This window comes from Amblyomma maculatum, chromosome 1 (genome assembly GCF_055883805.1).
Source record: "Amblyomma maculatum isolate TAMU_Amacu chromosome 1, ASM5588380v1, whole genome shotgun sequence".
Classification (NCBI taxonomy): Eukaryota; Metazoa; Arthropoda; class Arachnida; order Ixodida; family Ixodidae; genus Amblyomma; species Amblyomma maculatum.
The window spans coordinates 377,490,335-377,517,767 of record NC_139344.1 but is presented as its reverse complement, the minus strand read 5'-3'; the positions used below and the strand labels follow the sequence as shown (position 1 = coordinate 377,517,767).

The 27,433-nt window shown below is 44.7% G+C and overlaps 1 protein-coding gene across 1 annotated transcript; it reads left to right on the top strand.

Moving 5' to 3' along the window:
• Positions 1-7,108: 7,108 nt before the first annotated feature.
• Positions 7,109-26,900, top strand: LOC146208323 (uncharacterized). The gene is made up of 4 exons (XM_084592780.1): positions 7,109-7,419; positions 20,378-20,549; positions 25,718-25,869; positions 26,320-26,900. The coding sequence occupies exons 1-4, from the start codon at positions 7,332-7,334 to the stop codon at positions 26,682-26,684; spliced, it is 777 nt and encodes a 258-aa protein (XP_084448906.1). The 5' UTR covers positions 7,109-7,331; the 3' UTR covers positions 26,685-26,900.
• The last annotated feature ends 533 nt before the right edge of the window (positions 26,901-27,433 follow it).

The following is a 27,433-nucleotide window of genomic DNA, read 5'->3' as shown; positions in this document are numbered from 1 at the left end:
GCCACCATCGATTATCCTCTCTTCGCACTGCATACCCTGCCCGTGCCCATTTCTTCATCTTGATTCCCACTAATATGTCCTTAATTCGAGTTACTTCTCTGACTCATTCAGCGGGATTCATACATGCTTATGTTACACCTACCATTTTCCTTTTTATACCTGTCTGTGTTGTCCTCAAATTAAGTACAACCACTATAGTTAGCCTCCACGTTTTAGCCCATTAGAAATGGAAGACTAACTTCGAGCAAACCATTCTTGTTGCGTACATACAAGCATCCATATTAATTACAATACTGGTAATTTTCTAAATGGTTAGAACATTTATTACATCCTAGACATCTAAATAAGCGAGCAGAAATGTGCCAATCTGCCGCTAGTGACAATGCATGCCTGAACTGCAAAGGTTAAAAATTTATGGTTAGATAGCCAGTTAGTTGGTCAGCTAGTTGAAGCGATTATTTGTTTTGGCTACATTTTATTGACTCACAAAGTATTCTAGTAGAGTGATTACAAAAATTAAAACAGCTGCATATACAAGTGATAATAAATTAGGTAGAACGAAAATATTATGACGGTAAACAATGAGGGATTGCTCATAAAATGTCTATTCTATTGAATGAAAGCATTCAATATTCTTTCAGTCTTTTTAAAGTTCCAGAGGATTTATTTCCTTCTATAATGAAGATTTTCACTAACTATAGACGGCTCCGCAGTCGAGCCAATATGACGGCTGTAGACAGAAGGCAATTAAAGGTTTTCTTGATTGCCCAATTGGACCTCGTTGTTTTGTTGAAAGTGAGCGCTCAGTTTTTGTTAAACAGTTTGTATTACTTGATGTAAAACAAATAACCGATGACCACTTGGAGGTCGCTGGCCTGTGTCTGCAAACTTCTGCCGTGCAAGGTTAACTGCACGCGATCTTGGCTTTACTCCAGTTCGTTTTCGGCCGCGTCAGCATCGGCAACGTCGAGCTCTGCTGAACAGTGAAGAAGTCAGAAAAAGGCAAGAACGACTAGGGTTTAATCTGCATTTTCACTGGTGAGCAAGTATATGCGAAATCATTACGTGACGCTGAAGACTAAAACAGTTCGCAATGGTTTTGCTTTCGACTTGGTCGTCCGCTTTCCTTCATTTCAGTTCAGCAAGCTCAACTGCAGCATAACTTATGTATGGCCATCACTTCAGTCGAGAAAGTAACTTCCTTGTGTGTACACTGTACATTCTTGGGCAGTCACGTTAAGGACGATAGCTGGAGCCGGTTGCTGCGGGCAAATCACAGCGTCCGACTGCTGTGTTTAAGGGAAGAGTGTTCATTCGCTGTCTTTATTTCTGAACCGCTTCGCCTTAGCGCAAGCAGTAATCATTAAAGACCCTGCTTAAAGACCGAACGGGCAGTGCTGACGCAAATGGTGCGTGATCACTCTACGCACAGAGAGGCCACTGCTAAGGTGCGACGGCGTCGTTCGCGTAGCCGAAGACCATCTAAAAAAAGCTGTTAATTTTAATAGCACGGCCTCGAGCACTCCTGCATCTTGTGCTACTTCCACGCCTGCTGTACTAAACCAAGGGAGCTCGACGGGTGGTGAAGCTAGAGGTGCTGCCTCAGACGTTAACTGGCCCCCGCTACCAAAACCTTCCACGTCCACTGGGCCAGGAAACTTGCCGTGAACCCAAATTCCTGCTCCTCCTGCCGAACCAGACAAAAGTCAGGATCTGGGGCATGACCAAGATCTACCGTTTATTGCCATTTTCAAGTCTAGGATGAATGCCATCCGCGCTGTGCGCTATCTAGCCTGAGCACTCCAGCAGCACAGAATGCGCTACAGTTACTGGGCGCGCTAACACAAGTTCTCGTGGCTTTACAGTAGCCGGCACAATGGCTCCCCCAGCATTAACATTTGGAAAAAAAAAACTTAAGGACGCCTCTGTTTTTCAATGGAATGCTCGTGGGCTCCTGTCCCGAATTGCAGATATTCGACAATACGTTCATGCAAATCACAACTCATCCTTGTTATTTGTGAACCGAATGTACCAAATATCTTGCGACTGTCAGGCTACAAGGCATTTGCATTTTCCACGCACCAGGAAAACAGCAAGGTCATCACCTATATTCGACGTCAACTAACGTATGTGTTTCATCCATTTCCTCCCAATAACGATAACCAGTACGTTTGCCTAAAAGTAAATAGGCGCAATCTCACGTTTATGCTTGTGGGTGCGTATATGTCGTCATCAAGTCATTTTGACGCCACACGATTGAACGACTTGATAGCGATTACACCTGGCCTTTGGATCATCATAGGAGACTTTAACGCTCACCATATCATAATATGGGGAAGCGTTCGAATGAACCTCAAGGAAAGAAAGCTTGTGCCCTTCGCCTCTGGCCATGACATTCAATGTCTTAATGACGGTACGCTGAGGAGCAACTTGCACTAGTTGTCTTGACTTGGCTTCCTTATCTCGATGCTTTACCAGCAGTATCCAATGGTTTGAGAATATAGAAACGCACAGAAGCGACCCCATCCCTACATATCTGAACATTAATGGCCTTTCCATATCCCCTTCTGCCACATGTATGCACCGCATCGATTGGTCAGCGTTTCAAGTTGTTTGCAGAACAGGCCTCTCTGCAGATTTTGAATAGAAAATTAAGGAGGCCATGATAAACGAGATGTCTTTCTTCCCCCCAATGCCTAACTACACAGAGTTTGATATGGAATTGCAGCGCCTGCTATCACTGAGACGGAAGGCAGAGCGTAGACACCGACGCACAAAGTCTCGCCTCGACCTGAGAGATATGAGGCGCATGCAAAAGAAAATTCGACGCAGAATTCAAGCCCTCCAGGCAAGACGTTGGAGGTCATTGTGTGAAACGCTTGACCATGGAAGCCTTTATCACTTATCTGGAATGTCGTTCGTCGCCTTCGAACATCCCCTCAACAGCTCTACCCATTCAAATATCTCGCACTATACTAAAGACGTGGTGAGGTCGAAGTAGCTGAAGATTTCTGCATAAGGACAGCAGGCCAATCGACCCCAATGGCAACGCTGCATTTCAACCATGTTCCTGCTTCTTCGGATTCACGAATGGACATTCCGTTCTCCGTGGAGAAACTTGACGCTGCGCTGGCTTGTTGCACACGGTCATCATCGTGCCGGGTCCCGAAATTGTGCCATATTCTGCGCTTGGAAACCTTGGACAAGAAGCTAGACGCATTCTTTTGGGATATTAAAGCAAATCATGGAATGAGGGGACAGTTCCAGACGAGTGGAAGTGCAGTCTTTTAGTTTCGCTCCTGAAACCAGGCAAATCGCTTCTGGACTTGACATCATACCGTCCAATTGCACTGACTAGGTGCACCGGTAAAGTACTGGAAAAAATGCAGCTTACATGTTGTGAACGGTATCTGGAGCGCTACCGTATATATCCCGCATATGATGTCCGGGTTTCAACGTGAAAGCTCTCCAATTGACGACGTGGTGGACATGGTATCATCTATACATGGTCAAAAGCTTTTGAAGCGCTTACCCGTGGCGTAAAGGGTGAATATGACAACGTCACTCACCAGGCCATTTTGGACGCTCTGGAAGCTGCCGAACTTGGCGCTCGTAATTTCTGCTGGATACGGAGTTGTTTATCTAACACATATCTCTTTGTGCAGACTGAGGATGGCCGCCTCGGAGCCGCGATGACGCAGGTCGTAGGGCACGGGATTCTGTTCCTGCTTCTATTTGTCGACCTTTCAGTCGTTAGTATTGAAACGGTTGCAATAACATTTATCGATCAGATCTAATTGGTAAGCCCGCCTCTTGCCGACAAGTTACCTCAAATGAAATAAATAAAATTAAACCCAAAATAAATAAATAATAAAGCTTGACTTCACTTGAGCTACCTCTACTTGCGGAGTCAAATTTTTTCCTTCATTATTTGACCACCAGCTCCTCTGTTCTCATATGCGATCACGCTCATCTTTCAGTGCTCTGCGGTCTTCCCTTTGCTCTTTAGCCTAAATGCGTTCTAGCCTGTCACCATACCGTCCAACGAGAGGGATTGGGGTAGGCTAGGAATGGTGATCCGCCCGGTTTGTAAAAGTTCTGGCAAGATTATTCGCCACCTCGTTTCCGTCAAAATCTTCCTGTCCAGGTGTCAATTTTTGTCGTGTGAGTTGAAGAGTATTTAATGTTCTCGCCCTTCAGTGAGGTCTGCCGGCGAGGTACTATCTGCAGGCTTGTTGGGAGTCCATGACTACGTTCTATGACTTCCCCCATTAGCCTTTAGTATTGATGGCTGTGACCAGTGATTCAGGATCTTTAATAATTAAGCCCTATAATCATTAGCTTATTCTGATTTCGACCACAGCGATCGTGAACCTGCCTGGTTTGAAATAGGCTCCGATATCCACGTACACCGCTTTTATTTATTAATTTTTTTGCCAGGGTATAGACTGTCTTTCCTCCTCCTTCAGCCGCTTTTGGTACATGTGTCTGGGTATCGGATTTACGTTTACCTTTTCTCTTGTAGTTGCCGGCATTCATACCTGTCTTCACTTGTCCTAAATACCTGGCGTAGCCTTAGTCTCGAGAGGATTTATCTATCCGCCTGCGTTGTGGCTTAGGCGTTGTTTTTGACTCTCTAGTATCCCCTCTCTGAGCTCCTCGAAGGTATTGTGCATCCCTAGTTCCCAAAAGACGTTCCGATAATGTGGTTGGTGGAAGGTTTAGGGCCGTTTTATAACCTTCGCTTATGACTGTGTCAATGGCCCTTCTATGAACGATTTTTTATCACTTAATATGGGTGCCCGTAGTTAAACCTGCTTACGACTTGGGCTTCGACTAGGCTGAAGATGTCTCCTCCCTCATCCCTTCGATGTCAAGTTATCCTTCTAACCATTCATGACAATTGATTGCCTGTAGCTTTGAAAGACTTAATTGTATAATCCGCTCTCAGATTGACCAGACGCTTGTCGAACCTTTGACTTTGCTTCCGAAATGAGGCTTCCCGTCAACCCTTGCTCACTTCACTTTTACATTCACACCCTTAATACAGGTTAGCTGCGCGTAACAACTAATTTCCATTATGTATGCTGACATGGAATTATTTCCGTTACGCTGTGCCGGATTTTGAATATACAAATGCAGTTAACGTGGGATACTTTATTCACACTTAAAATACTCAAGAGCCGTTCAGCATAGCCGTTGCATTAAGACTACATACACAACTACGTAATCTGCTTAAAGTGACTAAGATGCAGATTGTTCGTGGCACAGGTCACGTCGTCTAAAGCCGCTCGCCAGCTGGCCAGGCAGACTCCCAAGCTGTCGAGAGTATTAGCCGCGATTATCATGGCTTGAGCATGAAAATTAAAAGTGGGCTATCAAAACGCCCTGGACGGGAACAACCGGACACCACCAAAGCCAGTCCTCTTTGCGCCCCTCTCTTCCTGACCTCCACCCCTACTCCTCTACTTTCAGTTAGTGTTTGCCTCTGCCTCCCTCCTGTTGCTCCTTGCTCTCTCCAGCAACACCGTATCATGTGACTTAACAGCCGCCGCCTGTATATCGCGGTCTCAGATGAGCACCGATAAGGAGCAGAATGTCGAGTCTGATTTCGGCAGTGAGACGGTTCCTCGTACATCCCCTTGACAAAATGTCACTTTGCCCTCGGGTACTCGAGGTCTTTAACACGCCGGGGCAGATACGCTTCTGTTTGTTTGCTAAGCTTTTGAGTATTATTAACGCCGCTATTAGCGCATGTTCGGAGGAGTTCTTGGTTCAATGGCACACTTCGATTTCGTCAGTTTTCAGCTAGTGGAAATCAACGCAGTTCATGTGTTCCAACAGCTGTCTACACTAACAAACCTTAGCCAGGCTGGCAAGCGTCATCACGTGCCGATCAGCGCAACAGGCTTCGTTGCAAATCAGTTAAATCCACAAATATGCACTGTGGCTGCCCCGGTTAAGGCATTCGAGACCATTAAGGATTGAATTCAACAACAAGGCTTCAATTGTCAATGCCTTGGCTGGTGCTCTGTAACGTCAAGCTTGCTGACAGCCATGAGCTTGCAAGCTTTAGGATATGGCTGTTGCTCGCAAGGTTTTTCTTTCAGAGCGTGCAAACTATGGACTGAAAAGTGTTGACCAAGCACAATTCGGCATTATATGAATTAATGAGTACCACTTGTACATGGGTATCGAAGACTGCAACAGATGAAACGATCTGCACACGCAACGTCAGCATCACGCAACGCACCCAGTGAATGAACGAGAAGTAGGAGCATGTCCCGGAACGCCTAATTCCAGTACATATAGAGTTGTTTACTCATATTGAAGCCCGCATTTCTTTTTTTATTGTGTGCACAGTGACTCTTCTATCGTCGAACGGTACCCTCCTGAAACTAGTTTTCATAAGAAGACAAGCTATCATGCTAGTTGGTTTTCCATTGGTTTTTGCAGCGCTTAGCAGGGGCGAGGACAAAGCACGGAGGAACAAGTAGGACTAGAAAGAGCTGAAATGCAACTTTTTTTCTATTCAAAGTTACAGTTCAGCGCCTTTTTGTCCCATTTGTTCCTCCATGCTTTGCCCTCGCCAGGCTACGCGTTGCAGAAACTAATAGTTTTCATAAGTAGTGCAGGAATATAAACGGAGGGGGACGTGAAGCGAGCTTAAAAGTTCTTACTTTCACATAACCGAAAACTAGCCCGAAAGCGACACTTAATCAACGAAGGTCGCTAGAGGATTTGCCGAGTTCTTTTAGCATTTGTTTTCTCGCTGACTCAGCATCGTTATCGTTGTCATGCTCCCTCACTTCACTCAATCATTGTTGCGTGCGCCCCAGCAATGAAAAAAAAAAGAAAAAATCGCTTCTAAATTCGATTTTCCCGCCACCGAACCGCCGTAGGCACGCGAGAACCGGAAACTTCCACTCCTTCTTTCAAGCACCTTCCCCTACTACCACCCTGGCGCGTCGACCTTCACCATTGCCTTCGGCTTCCCCTCAACGTCCACCCTCTTTCCAGCACCACGATGACGCGCGCTTCTCCTCACTCTTTCATCTCTTTCCTCTTCCGCCCAAGCACGTTCCCATCACCCACCGCGCTCGCCCATCTCTGGCGGGGTAAGGGGGCGAGCCAGACGTTCGCTATGGGGCAATCCCGGCGTCGGCGTCATACGCTACTTTCGATCGACCGTCGACGTAGTACACAGGGGCACGTTGCCGCGGTGGCCAGGCGGCGACCAGGCATGGCCATCGACGTCGGTTCGGAGTCGTGAATGGTCCACTGCGAGCTGATCCACCGTGGTCATCAGGGGACGACTCGTGTAACATGAAATGACAAGCCGGCCACAATGGAGAGTGCTGCCCCTCAGCGCTACTTCGCCCGCAGTTGGGCTTCTCCTGACAGCGTCGCTGCTGTGCGGTAAGTCACCGTCAGCGAGCGAGCGCCGCACAACGAGGCGGCTTTCAAGACACGTGCGAGCCGCTGAGCAATGCGACGCATCCGAAAGGATTATAAAGCGTCACAGGGTTTCCGACAAAATGAGGTCTCTGAAGTGTTTTGTTTCTGGTGTTCTTTTTGTTCCTTTTCACTACATGTTTTCATGTCTGGCACGTGGAAACAACTCTGCTGCGAAGATAGGGATCATCTCCTGCTTTCTGTTTTATCACTACCATCAGAAGTTTCGCATGAGAGCGGCCTGTATGACAACTCAAAAGGTGTGCCTTTTCTTCTTTTTTTTACGAAGGAGGCCACAACTGAAACAAACGCCATTCGTTTTATTTCTTTAATATATTTTTTTGGACCGTCTGGAAACTTTGCTATGGCCAAATATACCACCAGTGGTGAACTTTGTTACTGAAAAATAAAATTTGCTAGCATGTGTTGCGGTTTGTTTTATAATCGGTAGGCCGTAAATTCGGAATGGAAAGGATCTATTTCCTCAGTGGCTGCTGTCACATCAAAGCGTTCGTTCACAGCTATTTACTGTATTCATTATTGGCATGGTCTTATTTTACAAAAGAGTTGTTTAAAGCGGCAGACATTTATTCAAATAGCCGAGATGACAGCAGTGTCTAAAATTTATCAAAGTAATTCATTTCACTACCTCGCCCAAAACCGTTTGTCTGTTCCCTAGAACTGCATTGTCACGCAGTTAATAAGTGACAGCGATTGAGTAATTATAAAAGTGTCAGAAAAGATAATTAGTTTCATTATTGATTTTGTGCTTGCGGGCGGCTATTTTGCTAACCTCGCTCAGTAACCTTCTAAAAAAACGTATTAACGAAGTTACCTTTCATGAAGTTTCCGGAAATGCCAGAACTGTACGTAAAACTTCAATTTAGAGTGAATTTTGTTTTTGTACTGTACAAGTTGTCTTGCTTTTGTCTTCTTTGTCTTTTTGTTCGAATGGCGGCGAATTCCGTACCCTTCTCCCAATGATTGACACTTGGCAGTATTGTATCTTCACTTTCAATGTAAAAAAGAAAAAGAAAAGTGAACATTCGTCTCTTTCGTCGCTCTGTATACTATATTACGACCTCAAGCAACTGCTGCGTGCTGAGTGAGGAGCACCTGACCCATCGCTATAAACATTACTGCGAAAAAGGCAGTGACCGCGCAGTTACCGTACTTTGAGTATTTGGTAATGTTTTCGTCAGCTTTCTACAACTTGAGAAGCCATTGACCTCGCAATGCTTGCTTACACGTATGAGCATGGCCATGTGTAACACATTCAAGCGTTTTTGCGAAAAACAGATCAATGTGTACTCGGCCGTAAACCTTGGCATTGTGCCCGCCTCGTTAGGGGCGTTCACTCGCTCTTTGGATGTCGACCGGGACACCGAACTTTCCTTCGGGGAACGACCCAGATCGATAGATGAATGACACACGGGCGTTGCCACGTGGAGTACGCGTACATGGCGAAAATGTATTCGGGGGCCACGGACTTGACCGTGGACCTTGACCAATCCCATTAGCACACAAACGTTTCACAAGAAGATAAATATTAGACGAGACTCTAGGCAAGTTGGTGAAGACGCTCGGTTAAATCTCGGTGAGACAGAGTTTGTCTGTGAGCTCGGAACAGGCGATAGCGCTTGAGGTCTTGTTGTTCCTTGGTCTCCTTTCTTTTCAGCTTCCGTTTGGAGTTCTAATCGGAATCAAACTTTTATTTTTTATTTATTTATTTATTTTAAAATACTTCAAGCCCTTATGGGCTGTAACAGGGTCGGAAATGAAAACAACGTACATAATGAAGGCACAAAACTACACGAAACACAATTATAATCTTTTCTCCAAAGCCTCAGCTGAGCTGGTGTATGTTTGGTCGGGGAAAACAACGTTTCCAACGAAATCACCAATTGGAAAATTGTAGGAGGCAGAAGAGGGGGGGGGGGGGGGGGGGGGGGTTGGAGCAGCTGCGGAGGGAATATAACTGAGCCTTTTGTTATAGACAAACGCACTGCATAACTTGGAACAATATTCAGCTACAACCGTTCGTTTCCAATCCCATGATAACCTTATGTCTATGGCCCAGCGTTCTATTTGCGTATAGGAGTACCTCGTTACCACACTTTCTTTCTTTATTTATTTATTTTTGCATACACAATTCGCCAACAAAGTGCAAGTCCTCCATACCACATTATTCACCCTTTTATTGGGTTCCCGGTCATGTTCTCTAAAAACCGCATATATTTCGAATCAGAAAACAAAAACTAAGGAGCATTGTTCCCTGTCATATTATCATATCTTGTTTTGTTTTGTTTTTCTGATCTGATACTTCTTCTACGAGCTCGGCGAGCTTTGATATCGCCTTGTAATGACCACAAAGTCGTGGTTTGTATTGAGTGCTCTGCCCGTTGCAGTATGCATTGTATCAGTTGACCTGGCTTAATGTGTTGACCTACATTAGTTTGCAAATTGCTTTCATCACAGCGAGAAGGAATAGGAATTGATGACTGAACAAAGATTCTGCAAAAGTAAGGAAAAGGGAGTGGATAATAGTGTTCCGCACCAGTGCACAATCGAGACTGTCTTTGTTTACTGTTCTTTCATTTCTTCATCTTTGCCTTTGTTATATATCCGTGATCTTCAAAGTTCCAGGTAGCATTTGAAACCTGATGTCCTTGGTACGTCCCTAGGCAGGTTTGGAAAGCAAATTCAGAGACATTAGGGCGCCTATCCTTTTGCCATGGTCATGTGTGCCAGTGGTCATGTGTACAGCGTTCAATTTACTGCTAGCCATGTGAGCTTAATGGTGAATGCGAAAAACCCCTGATACCAACACCCTTAATCCCAGGTTGTTGTGAGCTTGGATTTGGGATACTTTCACCTGAAGTATAGCTGTGCGGACGCGAAAGTGGGTGAAACTCCGGCATACGAACATTACCATTCATGTCTCCAATAAAATATACATGCTTCAAAAGTCACTGCTGGAACCCAAGCCGCCTGAGTTCTTATGCGTAATCAAAGTCCACTTATATACACATTAAAAAAAAAAGCCTTTGTTCGTAGCGGATACAATGCGCGCCTTATACGGCGACCTTGAAGACTTCCACTTGAACATCCGTTCACCGCATGCCGTTCTGTTGTTTTTCTTTCGTAGCCCGATCATCGGGCTTCGACACCTAAGGTGCCGGATAGTGATCGCGTACGCGATTCATAGCAGCCTTCTTCCTTCCAGGAATCACTCGAGTCGAAAAGCGTGTGTGCCATCCGAGTAGCACCGACCCGTCGGCACCGTTTGTGACATATGCGCGTTGAGACACGCGACTCAGGCTTGTTTGTACACGACACAAGCAGGGACACATTTTACGCAGGTGCTCGCTGCGTCATTGAGGGTCACTTCATGTCCACTTAGTACAGTTTCGGAGTGCTATTAGCAACTTAGATGAAAATTACTTATTTTTGTTTATTTATTTATTTCGTGTAAGCTTTCATCATCAGCAGGAGCCATTTTATACCAACCAAAGGACTCAAACTAATCTCATCTTCCCAAATGACTTACTGCCGCCCTCTTTTGTGCTTAAGTTTCCTTTGAATTCGGGAGTTGATTTTAATGAGTAATATTATTGATATGCTTATGGTTAGCTGAGGTCTTAAAGAAAACGGCTGCACTTATCCATAATTAAGCGGTCGCAGAAAACATCGAGGCATGATTTTTCATTTCTTTTTCACTCTAATCGCAGTTTAAGAAAACTATCCCAGAATTTTGCAGAACTGTCGTCACATCTGTCCATCAACGCAGCACGTTGAAATCGGACACTCAATTACGTCTCTCTTGAACAATAAATGGGGTGATTTCAGGCGTATTTACAGCCTTGCTTCCATCCATTCTAATAATGTACGGTTTGCTTACATGTTACAATGGGTGATGCCGACAGCGCGCAAGGTTGTCCTATCCTCCAGGAAGAAATTTATTTATTTATTTATTTATTTATTTATTTATTTATTTATTTTTTATTTATTTATTTATTTATTTATTTATTTATTTATTTATTTATTTATTTATTTATTTATTTATTTATTTATTTATTTATTTATTTATTTATTTATTTATTTATTCCGAAAGCCCTCTTGAATAGGGTATTACATAGATATTATATAGGGTGCACATTACATTAAATGTTCGTGACAACAGCGTTCCGTGCCGTGTTTAAATGTGTCTACGATTTTCGCGATTGTACAGGTTTACTGCGTATACTTAGAATAAATAAACTAAATTTATTCTTGGAAATGACTTCTTAACTTAAGCGAGAAATTGAGAATGAAAGAAAAAAAACTTACTAGCCGTAACCAAAGTTTTAAGAGCGTCAAACAACGGCGCATCAGCGATTATGCTATAAACACTCATTTCTCTCTGCGTCGATGATTTTACTCTCTAATGTAGTAAGGGGCTGATGAGTGCCCGGAAGAAAATAACGCGCCGCGACAAAGTATTTCGCATAGGTGTCCTTACGACTTGCTGGCCAATAAGCGATTTTCTTTTCCATGATTTAGTACGAAACGATAAATATGGTTTGGTTTGGTTTGTGGGGTTTAACGTCCCAAAGCAACTCAGGCTATGAGAGACGCCGTAGTGGAGGACTCCGGAAATTTCGACCACCTGGGGATCTTTAACGTGCGCTGACATTGCACAGCACACGGACGCCTCTTCGTTTCGCCTCCATCGAAACGCAGCCGCCGTGGTCGGGATTCGATCCCGGGAACTCCGGCACAGTAGTCGGGCGTCTTACCACTGCACCACCCCGGCGGGGCGAAACGATAAATATAATGATTCAATAGCAACTTCAGCCAAAGAGCACCGTGGCACAAGTCTCTTTGGTCCACACTAGGGGAAGTCGAAGACCCATTCTTCAAAGATTTTACTCGAGGGAAATCGAGCACCCATTGGAAAACCCTTGAAAGCCCTGCTGCAATAGGCATCGATACATCCCGCGTACTAGTTCACTCGGTACATGGTTTGTCCTCCTTTGTTTCGTAGCATCGACACCAGCGTTACTAAGTCACTAAGTATTCGGGTGGCAGCAGGTTTTTCATGTACGGCCCTTGTTGCTCTGTTCCTGTATTCTAAATATTGATGAGCTCTGATGAATGTCGACTAGAGTTAACCCTTCGCTACCAATTAGCTGCAGCCGGGAGGATTGATTAATCATTTAGCCGGAGATGCGAAACGTCGAGCTCGCTAAGCTCCAGCAAGCGTTTCTCCACCTGTCTTCAACCTCACACCAAAATCTGACTTCGAAACTCCGTCAGCCTTCCAATCACACCAAACGATCGCAACGCAAATTTGCCGCTGCCGTAGCTGCCTTTGGAGGCGAGACTCCGTGACACCGATACACCACTGACACTCGTACGCGTCACCGCAGACGCGCGCGCTGAGTGCGCGCATGAAGAAGAACTGCGCAGAGGCCTCCCACAAACCGCGCCGCTCCCCGTCCGCTCCTACCCACCCGCGCAGTCTCCGTGGAAGCGACGCAATAAGAATGCGCGCCCGCTACGGTTTCTCGGCAGCTGCCGGCGGCGACGTCATGGCTGCTGGTGCTGCTGCGTCCGCGCGGAGGTATTCGTTATTCTGGAGAGCTGCCTTCTTGGCACGGGTTCTCAAGACGCGCCCCCGGGCCCTCACTCTGCTTGCGGTAGCGGGCGGAAAAAGACCCAACGCAGCAGATAACGACGCAGCCCAACCGCTCAGAGAGTTGGAGCCGCTGCCGGGCGGCGGAAGTTGAAACGCCTCAATAGTTGGAGCCGCTGCCGGGCGGCGGAAGTTGAAACGCCTCAATAAGGAGGGTCTCGAATTTTCGGAATCGGCGAAGGACGGTGGTAAAAAGCCGCTGCTCAGTCAACCATCTCATATAGATAGATCACCATGGTGCGCAGGCAATGATCTCAAATGACTTCCACTTCTTCGTACGCCGGGCATCTCTTTTCGTCGGTATTAGCTGTTCCATTTAACTGTTATAAGACTAAACACCACTTGCGAAGTTAGGACATCAGAGCGATATGTTGAACATTCTGCTATGAAATATCAAACGCTTTAAAAATAGTTACTTGAGAACTGGTTCAAATTAACCGGTATTTAACAAAATCCAACGCCCTACGTGTTTACACACAGCTACCAACTTCTCAATTGGCTGTTGTAACTTTGCTCTCCATCGTAAGAAGGGAAGTGCAGACGCTGAAGGGATCAGCAGTAAATTTAATTTTCAACAGTGACCTGAATACCTAAAATATTACCGGTCGCCTGCTTTTTCGCACCACAAGGACAATAATAATAGCGCTCCGATTAAAGCGACGAGAGGGTTTCAAATTTGAAAACGCCAAAACGCTGTCTGTTGCTCAAGTTGGTCTTACATAACAAGGCTAAAAGAACCTGTTTGAGGGCGAGATAAGAAGGGACTAGACACAGCCAGCTATTAAGTCTGAAGAACATTAATCGCTGACTTTTTTTTTTTTTCCTGCTGCACAAAACAGCGGGCCACAACATCCTCGGAGAAAATGGTATTGTGTCATTGGTCACGAAATACGCAAGACAAATTGTGCGCTTCAGAACCTTGATTCCTCACTTCAGTGTGTAGAATTCTTTTTTTTTTTTCTAAAGGTGCGTGTGCCAGGGAGATGTGCTGTAAGCGCACGAGAAATCCGATCCACTGAGAGTAATATAAACAGCTGGCAGAAAACTGTGGTTGTTTATGCAGTCGAGCTTTACCACCGCAGAACAGGAAAGGAATTCAACGACTTCCGGCCTCGGTGACCACATTTTGATGGGCATAAAATGCAAACACGCTCTGTAGCTGATATTTATTACATAATAATGACCATTTGCATTATTCCGATCCCCCCCCCCCCTTCCCCCTCCCGTCAATTATGTCATGCCCCCTTCCAGGGGTCTTTTAGGGTCAATAAATGATGGATACTTGGTTTGGTTTGTGGGGTTTAACGTCCCAAAGCGACTGAGGTTATGAGAGACGCCGTAGTGGAGGACTCCGGAAATTTCGACCACCTGGGGATCTTTAACGTGCGCTGACATGGTGCTCATTGAGGAACCCCAGGTAGCTGAAAATATGCCCTGCGCTACAGCATCTCAGCCAACCAATAGCAATTCAGCATAAATCTGACGAGGTGGATGCATGCTCTTGGTTTGCATCTAGCTCCCAGCATCACTCTTGCGAAACTATTATGAAAACATACCGAACGATAAAGGGACATTCAGCTGCTAAGCAAATATTGCAATACCACCTCCAACTCAAATCATCGAAAGAGGTGCATAAGAGAAAAAGAGCGTCAGCTATTAGCGTTATGAAAATGAACAAGAAGGCAATATTTGTTTTATTTTCGCCATAACTATGGATATGAATATATGCATGCAACATTACCGTTGTAACCCATTTCTCTCGAATTAGTTCTTTATAGGCCGAGATTACTGTATATAACTTGCTATTGTCAGACTTCCGCTCAGCAGCAGCCTTATGGGAGTGTGAACTGTCTTTAACTTTTTTTTTTAATGCCTTGATTTGCATCAGAGTTCATTCTGCTACTCTTTCGCATTCAAAGAGCATCGAACTCAGGAAATACAGCCATGAGGCTCTATATCAAATTCACAAATTCACAAATTCCCTCCTCTACAGCCCCTTTGCCGCTTCAAGGATCGTACTCCCATTGCTCACACAGCTACGCATAAAACTTCGTTTGAGTAATTTGTTATTTATATACACGGGCATTCGAGGAGAGGTTGGTGCGTAACAGCTGCGCCGGCTATATTCCTTTTAGGATAAAGCAAGAAAGATGACGCTGTATACAATTTAATGAAACAGCTATAAAACACAACACGCAGAACACAAAGCAGTAGCCAGAAAAGTTAGCAGTAGTTGGAAAACAAAGTCTGAACAATGGCCAATCATATTTCAAGTAAATAACACGTACGCAATGAACACAGCTGTCTCAGTACTTTCTTCTGCATCGCCTGTGCCATTGGATGTCCAATAGGTTCCTTGGATCACCAATAATCCCGATCGCGTACGTTTTTATTTATTGATTGACTGACTGACTGATTTATTTATTTATTTATTTATTTATTTATTTATTTATTTATTTATTTTTCTCGTCGCAGCGAGATGAGACTGGGACTAAAAGCACGACGAGTCTGGCAAAGTTCCCAGCCCCCTACAAAGGTAGTTTCAACGGCAGTGATAGTCAATCTAAATATACATATTATGGCGAAAAACACGTTTCTCGAAAGGGTACAGAATGTCAGTAACAAAACTGGCTTTCATTATCGGGTTTAACGTCCCAAAGCGACTTAGGCTCTGATAGACTCCAGTAACAATATTATTAGCTCATCACATACGCTGCACATGTGTACATGCCATATTACATTGCCGCATACACAGATAACAACTCCGCTTTATAGACATTTTTTATGAAAGAATATGAATACAAACAGGCAGAAACGATACAAAATGTTAGAGATCAGAAAAAGCCAAACCAATGGGTTTTGGCTTTCCGAAAACGATAACAAATTATGGCGCGGTTCAGGTGCCCACAGCAACAATTGTGACAGATACTGCGCCTTTCGCTTCCTCTGAACCAATTATTTTAATTATGGGAAACATATTCATAAGAAAACAGAAATATTAAACAAGGTCGGGAAATTTTTAGATTTTAACGCTTCATTAAGTTATTTAATAAAAGCTTACTGAATTACTTCTACGTAGTAGAGGGCTACGAGATGTTTCAGGACTGCATGTTTTGGTAAACAATTTTCACTAGCAATAATCACTGCCAGGATCACTCGGCTTGCGTTGTTACTCCTCACTGCTTGAAAGCGTGAGCGCTCGACAATCATGAATGTGAGCTGCAGTTACGGAGTCAATTACGGCAGGGCCAGCTGCTGATAGCGACTGGAAAAGCAAAGCGGATGTGCGCGCAGCACTCACTCATCGCTTCCAGCGCGACCGGAAGAGGAAGCAGTACGCGACGAACGCCCCTACGAACGTTATTAGCCGACATGAGCGCCTAGCTTCCGCCGCGTGTATCGTGATGAGGCGTTGTAATCTTCCGAAAGCATGCAAAGGAAGAAGGCACGCATTACGCGGGGAGCGATAACTTCGCTATCGGCGCAAATTAGTTTTTGTTGCGTGTGTTTTCGTTTCGTTCGGTACACACACCTCTGAAATGCAGCACCCTTGGTAACCATCCAACATGGCTGCGCATCTTGAACCCATCTTGAAGGCCTGCGTTATTTATGCGCCACGAAAACCAACACAGCAACAAAAATGTCTTCAAGACTGTACCTATCTGCGTCTGCATCCTTCCACTGGTTTCATTGTCTACGAATATGTACCAACTGGTCCAGCTCTTTATTATACAGAATTTTGAAAGCTAAAACTTTCAGACTTTATTGAAAAGGGGGGGGGGGGGGGGGGGGGCATCAACATCACGCGCAAAAGCAGCAGCCACCATTCTTATTGGGCATGCACCTTTGCCGCAGATTCTCCCACGCTTACGGCAACGTCTCTCTAAGTGTGAAAAGTCTGTAAACTGAGCTCGTTAGCAAGAAAAGAAAAAACATTATTTGCCAAATGAAGTTCATGTTTTAAAGACCCTTGAGATACAGTGCGTAGTGATCAAGACAGAGGAAGGCAACAGTGTAGAAAGGTCTTACCTTACATCGTGCATACACGGGCCAGGCTATCTTACAAAATACATATGAAGGATTGCAGCGGCCACTGAAACCAAGCAGAGCATAGGAAAGTATTATTTTTCCCTTTTATCGTCGATCATTGGAAAGTTAGTAACCTTCAAATCATTGAAATGCAACTGATAAGAAAGCAGGAGGAAAATAGTCCACATTTCCTCACGGCGGACATTGCGCGTATATAGCTTACTTAAGAAGAAGAAATTGGTAGGGGTAGAGCATGTAGTGATAAGAGATGATAACTGACGATCGCTAAGGGTAATAAATCAGATTTCAAGGGAAGGAAAGCGTAGCAGGGAGCGGCAGAAAGTTACGTGGGCGGGTGAGGTTAAAAAGTCCGTAGGGGTCAAGTGGATGCAGCTAGCACTGCAGGACCAGGTTAATTAGAGTAATATGGGAGAGGCCTTCACCCTGCAATGTGTACAGCCCGGTAGATGATGATGATGATGATGATGATGATGATGATGATGATGATGATGATGATGATGATGATGATGATGATGATGATGATGATGATCTGACTCAAGACACTTGACAGCATAATTTATTGCTGTCCACCTTCTACCGAAATTATCCCAGTTTGATCGTCTCTAGTTCGAGTTTCCTTTGTTCCTCATGCCATTTAATACTGTATTCGATTATCTGCATTTTTTTAACGGTTAGTAAATATGGAATAGCCATGTAAATCCGTCATCGCTGTCAAGACGATTGACCTAGCGCTGTTAAGAAGCTTATCGAATTCACAACCACTCCAGATGGCGCTGCTTGTGGGAAATAAACACTTAACAATCAGTATCAGTACACTCATGCACGCCACTTTTGAGCGTCTGAGCACCAATCTGCTCATATCCGCACAGATGCCGCTCCAAAACAGCTTTTATGGAGCCAGTGTTTGAGTGCACATTTAGCAGAAAAATGGATAATTATCAATTCAGGTCATCGTGGTCACAAAAGCTCTGCAGTCAAGCTGATGTATGCCAGACGTTTACTCGTTCCTGGTGGCTTGGAAAAACATTTTATGCATCTGCCACACGGTGCAGCACAACTAATTTTCACTTAGATGCTAGTTTTCGTTGACTTTGTTACTGCTGACTTAACTTTATTTAGCTTAATTTGAGCTCCAGCTTACTGCTGTTTATCATCCGGTGCTTATAGAACCTCTCCAATAGCTAGCCTCTATGTGGAAATTATGAGCCTGCTTTAAAAGATCGAAGAACTGCACTAACTTGTACACACGTCCTCAAAATCCGTTCTATGCCTAAACATCTCTGTTACTCTATTGTCATAAAATGCCCTTCCCGAATTCTCTTCAACAACAAGCCTCAAGCAATTAAGCCTTTACTCTTGCTCTTCGAAGGAAAATACCGAGAGCTGGACGTATTGAATGAAACTGAATGTATTGCACCAAGACACGAACCGCTCCTTCCGTGTTCCACTCTCCCCGCAGTTGTTGACCTCGCGCTGACACAGTTTCAAAAAATGCACACTCCACATGAACACATATTGCAGGAATTCCTGGCACTAAAAGAAAAATATACGAGTCACATTGCATTTTACGCAGGTGGTTCAAAAACAAGAAACTGTGTTGGAAGTGCAGTAGTACACGATGAAACAGAAACAATAACAAGGCTACCTTTTTATACATCAGTTTTCACTGCAGAATGCTATGCTGTTTGTACTGCTGTGAAAAAAATAAGAAATGAAAACATTAAATATAGCATCGTTTACACGGACTCTTTAAGTGTCCTCACTGCACTAAACTCTGAAAATGAAGTTGACCCACTTATTGGCAACATAGTACGCACCATAGTACATATAGCGTCCAAAAAACATAATAAAACATTCCGCTGGGTTCCCAGTCATGTTGGGTTTAAGGGTAATTAGAGAGCAGACGCATGTGCTGCTCAAGCAAGATCCAGAGAAATAAAACTGATAACATACCACACAGGGATTGCATAAAGTTGTTGCACAGGAAACAAAGAGCTAGATGGCAAGCTGATCGGGAAAATGAAAAAAAGAACAAGCTACACTTTGTAAAGCCCTTTTTAGGGGAATGGGAATCGTGCCGACATCAGGAACGTTTTATTGAGGTTATTTTGTCGTCTACGCATAGGACATACACACATCACTCATAATTTTCTCTTGACAAATAAAGGCAAACCAGTGCGTGAATTGTGCGGAAATGAGCTCACACTCAATCACATTTTAATGTCATGCATGCAACTTCAGAATCTCAGGAAAAAATATTTTACTGTATTTTATAATGAACATATTCCATTTCATCTTGCATTGCTTTTAGGAGAACAAGCATTCGTCAATTTCTCTCTAGTTTGTACACTTCTTAAGTAAGTAAATGTTTTACATCGAATCTAGAACCGTAACTCTTAAGCTCTTCACATGACAAATCATCTAACCCTGTGCTTGACGCAATATAGCCATAGTTGCCCTTGCGCCATAAAACCTCATATAACTAACTAACCTGAACGATTTTATTAGTTCCTATAATGAAAAAAAAAAAATTCTATCCACGCTGAGAGGAACCGCAAGGCCATAGGTCTCTATTAAAATATGACTATACCATAATCGGTGAAAAGGCGTTTTCTTACTAACACAGCATATTTCCGCCTTGCAATATGAAAAGCAATGTTACCTAGAACGCTCTGTGCTGCATTTCAGCCTCTCTACACTGCTATATTAAATTTCATTGGGGTGTCTTTCTGCGCTCACTGAGGCAGAGTTCAATGTAGCCTCACTGTTTCACAGACAACTTTATTTTATGCCATTAATTATCGGCAAATTTTATATTTATATTTATTACCCACTATCTGTCTGTCACTCGCTACCTGTCGTTGCTGACCCCTGGTACAGGCCCGTCAGGAGAAACACCTGCATACCTCGCTCCGGCGGCACAGTAAATGCTGGCCAGCACGTGCAGGTCGTCAGGAATGGATTAACCCGAACTCCATTACTCTCTTTCTACGCGCTACCTTCACAGGCATTTGTCCTTGTCCTATGAATATGGCGTCCGTGTTTGCTGTCCGTGATGAATTTCAAGGGTGAGAGGGTAGTTGTGGTGAGGAGGAAAGGGGATGAGAGCAATTTTCGTCCCCCATAACTCGTAGCATTTTGTGGCGATTAGTCTATTTTCGTTTGTCTACGAGACTAACGACCGACGCAATGCAGGTTTATTGCCCAGCGTGCGATGCTGCCTGCCGGGCCTGCAAGATTACGACGTGTGCTTCAACATCTTCCTGGAGCGCGACTTTCCTCTGGTGGAGGCCTTCCTGCTCAACAGGGCGTTCGGATCCAGAGGCAGAGTGCTGGTGGAGCCTGGAGATCTAGCCACCATGTGCGAGTAAGCTTGCTCCTTTCTCTTAAATTGCTCGTTCCGCCTCTCGGTCCAAGCATGAAGCCGATGTAAAGGGCGTATAACTGTCATGAACAGCAAAATTAAGGTTATCTTTTTACACATATACGTGGTCCTGTAATCGCTGCGACCGCGGAAAATCGGCCAAAATTATAAGTTCAGGAAAAATCGCAGAACTTGATTGTAGTTTCTGAGGATCGGGGTAAATTGGAAGGCACTGACGAAAACCCCTGCTCCACGATGGGTTCTATTCAACTGATAAAAGTGGGGTATGTGGTTAAGCTTGTTTATGGCCAAGTACTAAGCGTGTATTTGTGTTTTATTGTTATTGCTTTGTATTACATTCCATCTCTTGCAACGAAGGGGGACCAGAACTAGCGCAGAAGTTGTATGAAGGTTCCTTACATTAAATAAAAAAAAAGTTAAAAGGACACTTAAGATCCGCCTGTCGGGTATGCCTCGATAGCTTAGGCTACCACCCAATATATAAAGCCCCGCTTTAACCAAGCCTATGAGCTTGCCCGTGTGGCCTATGAGTAGCTTGCCTTACCAACAGCCTGAGTAAGCATTCACGAGCACTGGAAGGTTGATTCTTATTCCCCTTTCGTAGCCTCAAATCGACAACCCGAGTTGACTGCTCTTACCTACTTTTTGATATCATGTGGTCTCATTACGTCGCACAAACCGACGAAGAATCAGTACTCGGCTACTCCAGCTGCCAGATACACCCCCTGTCAGCGCCATGGCCTTGATTCTTTACTCAAAAACCCGACGCTGTATTTTCTGGGTAATTAGACATTTAATGTTATTACGTTAAAATAAATACATCAGAGGTGGCCTTTAAGAACATACAATGAGCAAAAAAGAAAGGTGTAAAAACAAGGACTGTCATTACTAAAACAGAACCGAAAATGAGTACTATCGAAGTTCTTGTTATTCTGCTGCTTAGAGCTCATGCATCCTAATGGCTTATATATGTATGAACAAAATGGCAAAACTGACGTCAACGTTTGTGGCAACATCGCATTGATAATTGTGAAGTCAGTACTGATCGCGGTATAAATGTATGTTTATAACAACATACTCTTAATAAAGAAAAGATTACAAATGCAATCTCTGGAGCCTCTTTAGTTCGTGAGTGAAACATCCTGCTTTAATTTTTGATGCGATAGCGAAACCCCGGTGTCGTCGTTGGCGCTGGCCTTGATGGCCGTAAGCGTGAAATCCCGATGGAAGCGAAGAGCGAAAAACACCAAATGAAAGGAAGACCGCATTGTGCCGAAATTCTCAGGGAGGGTCCTACGATCTAAGTAAAGGAATTCGGCTGAAAGTAACGCTGAGTTAGTTTGGGTTGGTGTGGGGTTCAAACCCTGGACCTTCAGATTGGTTTTCCATGGGTAACGAAAGTACATATGGACGTGCTAACTTCAGATCGGGCTGTGCTCGATGTGTGTGTTGTGCGCATGCATAGCCGAATATGTAAGCAAGACAAACCGAAGCTTGTCAAACCGTCGTTGCCACAAGCCGGCATGGTAGTTTTGAGTAGGCGATACGAACGGGATACAACAGCGTTATCCCATTCTAATCTTGAAGGTGTAGCTTAATCGCCTCCCATACTTTTTCTGTCTGTGTTTCTCTTCATGCAGTGCTGCAGAGGTTGGAAATGCTGAAAAGCATCTAATTATGCTTTTTAGACACTTTGACAGATTAAGTTTTAACTTATCGTTATTGCCTCTACAAGTAGTCATGTTTCGTATTGTCCCAGGTGCAAGAACCCCAAGACGATGATTTTATCTTATAAACTCTACAGCGCCAAGTGTTCTGCACGAGCAAACATGTGTTTAAGATACTATAATCTCTCAACCTAGTAATTATGAGTGGAAAAAGCGCGAACATTTCACAAACTGCTAGGTGAAAATTTGCTTCCCTGTAAAACATCAGCATGGCTTTCGAAGAGGTAATTCCATTCAGACTACCTTTGTCATATTTTTCAATTAAAATTGTTCCGCAGTCTTCTGTCGCGGGTATGTTGAAGCTGATTATTTTTATTGCAGCAAGACCATTCACAAAGTAGATCATTGCATAATTGTTGAAAAACTGCCAAACAATGATATTTGTAAACCCTACTGTAGTTAGTTTGCTTTTTATCGGCAAGTTGGACAAAGCTGCGTAAGCAGTGAACAGAACTCTGATCCATATAATGTGACACCTCGAGGGATCCTGCTTTGGGCCTCTGCTATTCAATATATTTCACAGCTACTTTTACAAAGCCTTTCCTCACTCTTAGAATATGGTAACTATCTAATGATACGCCACACAGTCCATTCTCCTGATGACAGCAGCTTAATCTAACAGGTTCTGAACTCTGTGATCAGGTGGTGTTCGTCAAGAACAGTTGAGCTTGAACGCAAATAAGAGTGTTATGATATCGCTTACGCGCAAGGCCTGTCCCACTGAGCTAAATTTTCTGCTCTCTCACAAGACCATCACTAAGATGCCAGTTGTTCGCGGCTTTGATGTTCATTTAGACGCAAAACTGTGTTTTAAGCCTCACATTCTGGAAGTCAAGAGCAGCGTGTGGCATGGCGACCTGTGTATGTGGGGTTCTAAGTAGTTCCATGAGCCATGTTTGCTGTCCTGCCGAGACTTGAGTATGCTTCAGTTGCATAGGATTTGATCTGTCACACATTTTCACAAACCCTCAAAAATGTATAGAAATGATTTACAAAGAATTACATGTGTCGTGCGTTCCATTTATATTTCCCCGAGACTATATGTAGAGCCTCCCTACGCTTTCTGGTACTAACCTACTTAGAGAAAACACGGCAAGTCGAGGGACCGTGCCTCCCTCTTCAAGTGTATACATGAGCATATTTACTGCATGCACTTAACATACCTTATCGAGCTTCGGATGCCAGGGTGGTCTGTATAACACATCTGCGTGTTTGACATGTCACCGTTCAAATTAAGGACCATTGTGCAAGTTATTTTATGTATAACGGCATTACGCCATGGTGGTATGATATATATCACAATTTTTTTCAAGCGATACCTGCTGCGCTCACCTGAACACTAAGGCCTTTTCACTGTATACTTTTCCTATCATTCATTTTAATTGTCATCGTCTTCGTCGTTTTCATAGCTTTTTTGTTATTTTCTTGTTATATTTATATCATTATTCTTTTCGCTTTCACTGCTCTCAGTGGGCCACTGTAAAACACGCATGGCTACCTGTGGGCGCCCCACAGTAAATAAATATATAAATAAACAGTATAGAAATTTAATGCCTGTATAGAACCGTGCATGAGATCGCCATATTGCTTTGTCACAGCCAGTACATTTCACCAAGCCTTCGCATTGAGAAAATAGAAATTAATGCTTTTAAATATGCTCCCGAATTTTCGAACTGCGCGAAATATTCCCGTCAATTTGAATATCCGAAATATACCTGAAAGCTCTCGGATCTCATGCAGCACCCATTGGCAAACCCTCGAAAATGTACACAGATTGAAAATGCTGATTCGGTCTCGTTCGTCCATTCTACACGGTCAGATATCCGCGCATCCTAATTACACCCTCTTCGCTGCCGAGGCAGCGCGCTTATTTTTCTTTCCTTGTTTTTATTTGTCCGCAAAGACACGTCTGTCCCTTGCGCGTCGAAGGTGGCGCCTCGTTGACGCGACTCTCTTCACGTCGCAGTCACCCGTCCGACACGAGGCGCACTCTCGGCTCCCTTCAATTCAAACACACACACACAAAAAAAAAAAAGGAGACAAAAAAATGTTCGTAGGCAACGTCGGTTGGATGAGATGCTTAGGAGTGAGTGTGAATGACACGACGTCCATACAGACACGCACGAAGACAGTGACACATAGAGAGAGAGAGAGAGAGAGAGAGAGAGAGAGAGAGAGAGAGAGAGAGAGAGAGAGAGAGAGAGAGAGAGAGAGAGAGAGAGAGAGAGAGAGATGTAAAGTGAGATGCGCTCGGCATCAGAAGTTCCGGAGCCGGCGTAGTCGCGCAGTCGCCGGAGCTCAAAGGGAAAAAATAAAGCAAGAAAGAAGTGAAAATAGAGGAGGGTGAAAAAGGAATGACGAAAGCCCCGTCGCGGTCTGTCTCCTGCGCCGACAGACGAGAAGCAGCAGCTCGCGCCACTCTGCTTATCGCTCGGCCTTCTTCTATGTTGCCATTTCTCGCCACTCGCCTTCCCTGCTTGGAGTCGAGCCGCTTGCTAGCAACGTAGAGCGGCAATGCATGACGGCATTGCCACTTAATTTACTGGTGGTGGTGTCACGCAGGGCCAGGACGAACGTCTTCTATTCGGCAAGCCCCTGTTACGCTGCCAATGGGACATTCAGAATTCCTTCTCAAAAGAAGGAGGCGGGAGGGGGGGGGGGGGGGGGGGGGGTCTGAAGGGCAGGGCCTTGTGAAGAGGTAAATATACAGTTTAGGCACCCCAGTCAGGACCTGTACTAGTGACCCGATTCTGATTATCTCCAGAAGCGAGTCTCCCAGGATGCTTCTTTCGTATGAATGATAGACAGGTCCCACAGGCAGCTAGCTCAGTCGAAGGAAAGTCTCTTTAGCAGCACCAAGGAAGCTCGCGAACTGCGTAGTATGGATGGCAATAGTACCCCACGTTATAGCACCAGTGATTATAGCGCAGTTGGCCGCTGCCGAGCATGACTCATTTGTTGTCGACTCATACTACAGCAAGAAAAAAAAAGTTTTGACGATTGGCGTATCATACCTCTTCTCGTGGAGCCGCGGTTGGGTATCTTCCCAATGATATTTTATCGGCTTTGATGGTTTTGTTACTCAAAGCAAAGCAAAAGAATTCAGCCAAAGCATACTGAGCCTACTTTTGCGTCAATGTGACAGGCAAAGTTACAGAAAACCTGTGAAACCTGAACACCGTCAGGATTCAAGCACATTGTATTAAAGATTTAAGACAGCCTCTTTACTCTATCGCAGGAGCACTACGTCTGCAGAAGAGTGTAATTCAACTCTTTCAGCATATAGCGACCCTCATAATTTTTTTTTCTTTCTTTTTTTTTTTTTTTTTTTTTACATTTCGTGCAGCAAGTGTCGTTAAGCGCTCTCTGTTGACTGTGGTGTTGGCGCGAAATCCACTCACGTGGTGCTTGCGTCTCGCGCAGCGGCTTTGGCGAGTTGCTGGAGTGCTACGCCTTCCACTACCTGAACTGCGCCGACCTGGGCGGGGTGCGACGCGAGTACTTCGAACGGCTCATCAAGGCCATGGTCTCCTCCTTCCAGTTACTCTGCGCCACCGACAGAACCATGCTGCAGAGTAAGGCCACGTCTGTCCAACTTCGCACAGGCACATGTCTGTGCCTGTTTGTTGGAGACGTTTGTTTGTTTGTTTGTTTGTTTGTTTGTTTGTTTGTTTGTTTGTTTGTTTGTTTGTTTGTTTGTTTGTTTGTTTGTTTGTTTGTTTGTTTGTTTGTTTGTTTGTTTGTTTGTTTGTTTGTTGCTGGGTAGCTGGCCTGCAATACCGGAGTAATTGAGTATCTACAGACGAGTAGGAGAACACAGTTTGAATTCGGACGGCGGGAACAAACAAAACCTCAACTTCTTATCGCAATATCTCAGCAATAATTCGATTTTTTTGCTGCCGAATATGCGGCGCCAGTGTAACCAAATGCCATTTATTAGATTTTGATAGCATATTTGGGTGCCTTTAGTGTCCCTTTAAACGCGGTACAGTTCATCCACTTGATGCGTGAGCGTGTCTGTGCAGATCTCTTCTACGACGGCCATTGCATTGGCTCCGTGTCTGACGGTGCGGGCGACTGCCGCACGGCGAACTTTGACCTCGCGACGGCGTGGAAGCGGATCTTCCGTTTCCGGGCCACACAGCGGGATTGCAGTGACCTGGTACGCCACACGCGGTGCTTGGTGCGGGCGCTCACATCTTCTCCGTGCCGACCGGAAGCCACCACGGCCTACAACACGACGGCCATCGACTTCCTCTTTGTCTTCTGCCAGCAGGACTTCTCGTCCAGGAACGTTGCTTCTCCTGGCGGACGCTGCTCATCTCACATGGCGGTCTCCGCCATTGCCTCGCTAGTCAGCATGTTCGCCATGTACAGACTGTGGCGCTAGAAGTGCTTCGTTTAGACGAAAGAAACTTGTGGTTATTGTTTCAAAGCATACATGTAAATACTGCCTCTCTTCTGCGCGGAAATTTCCTAGCATGCAGACCTATAAAAAGTGTGGCTGCAAGACTCCAAGGTGGTGCACCATGCATTTGTGATCGTCTACTGTACGACCAACTGCATGCTCTAGTTTCCATACATTAAACGTCCTGATAACAAGGAATGCCGCCATGTGACTGCAATGGGTTCTACCGCATTTGTGATAGTTCCCTACAAAGGTGGGATATGAAGGACCATCAAAATGTCCTAAACGTTTTCATCTTTAATGCGAAAGCATTTAAGTTACGTTAACAAGAAAATCTTCCATCCATCTGTCATTGGCCGAAAGGAACGTGTCACAGGGTCTCATTACTTCACACATCCGACCGGCCAAACAACGCTCGGTCATGTCACGTGATCTCGCGAAGTCAACTACTCGCCCAATCAAGGCAATACGTGGCCGAGTTGGCATGTGATCTGGCAGTTAACCGGGGACATGGCCGGGGACATGGCTGATTGGGCGCCGGGGTGTTGTGACGTCACAGGACAGGAGCACGTGATATATTCGAATTTACATATGCACTGTTACACAATACGACTCGGAGCAGTGACGGTAGGTAGGATCCACAACCTCAAACAAATTTTAAAACAGAAATGTTTCTCATTGGGCTGCAATGACAGAAACATAAAGCAGCAGCTTTGATTCTAATACTGCCG

Bases quoted from the DNA above. Each gene is read 5' to 3' on its own strand.
- LOC146208323 (XM_084592780.1), top strand. From the start codon at position 7,332: ATGACAAGCCGGCCACAATGGAGAGTGCTGCCCCTCAGCGCTACTTCG. The intron at 7,420-20,377 runs GTAAGTCACCGT...GACGCAATGCAG, and splicing joins GACAGCGTCGCTGCTGTGCG to GTTTATTGCCCAGCGTGCGA. The intron at 20,550-25,717 runs GTAAGCTTGCTC...CGTCTCGCGCAG, and splicing joins GATCTAGCCACCATGTGCGA to CGGCTTTGGCGAGTTGCTGG.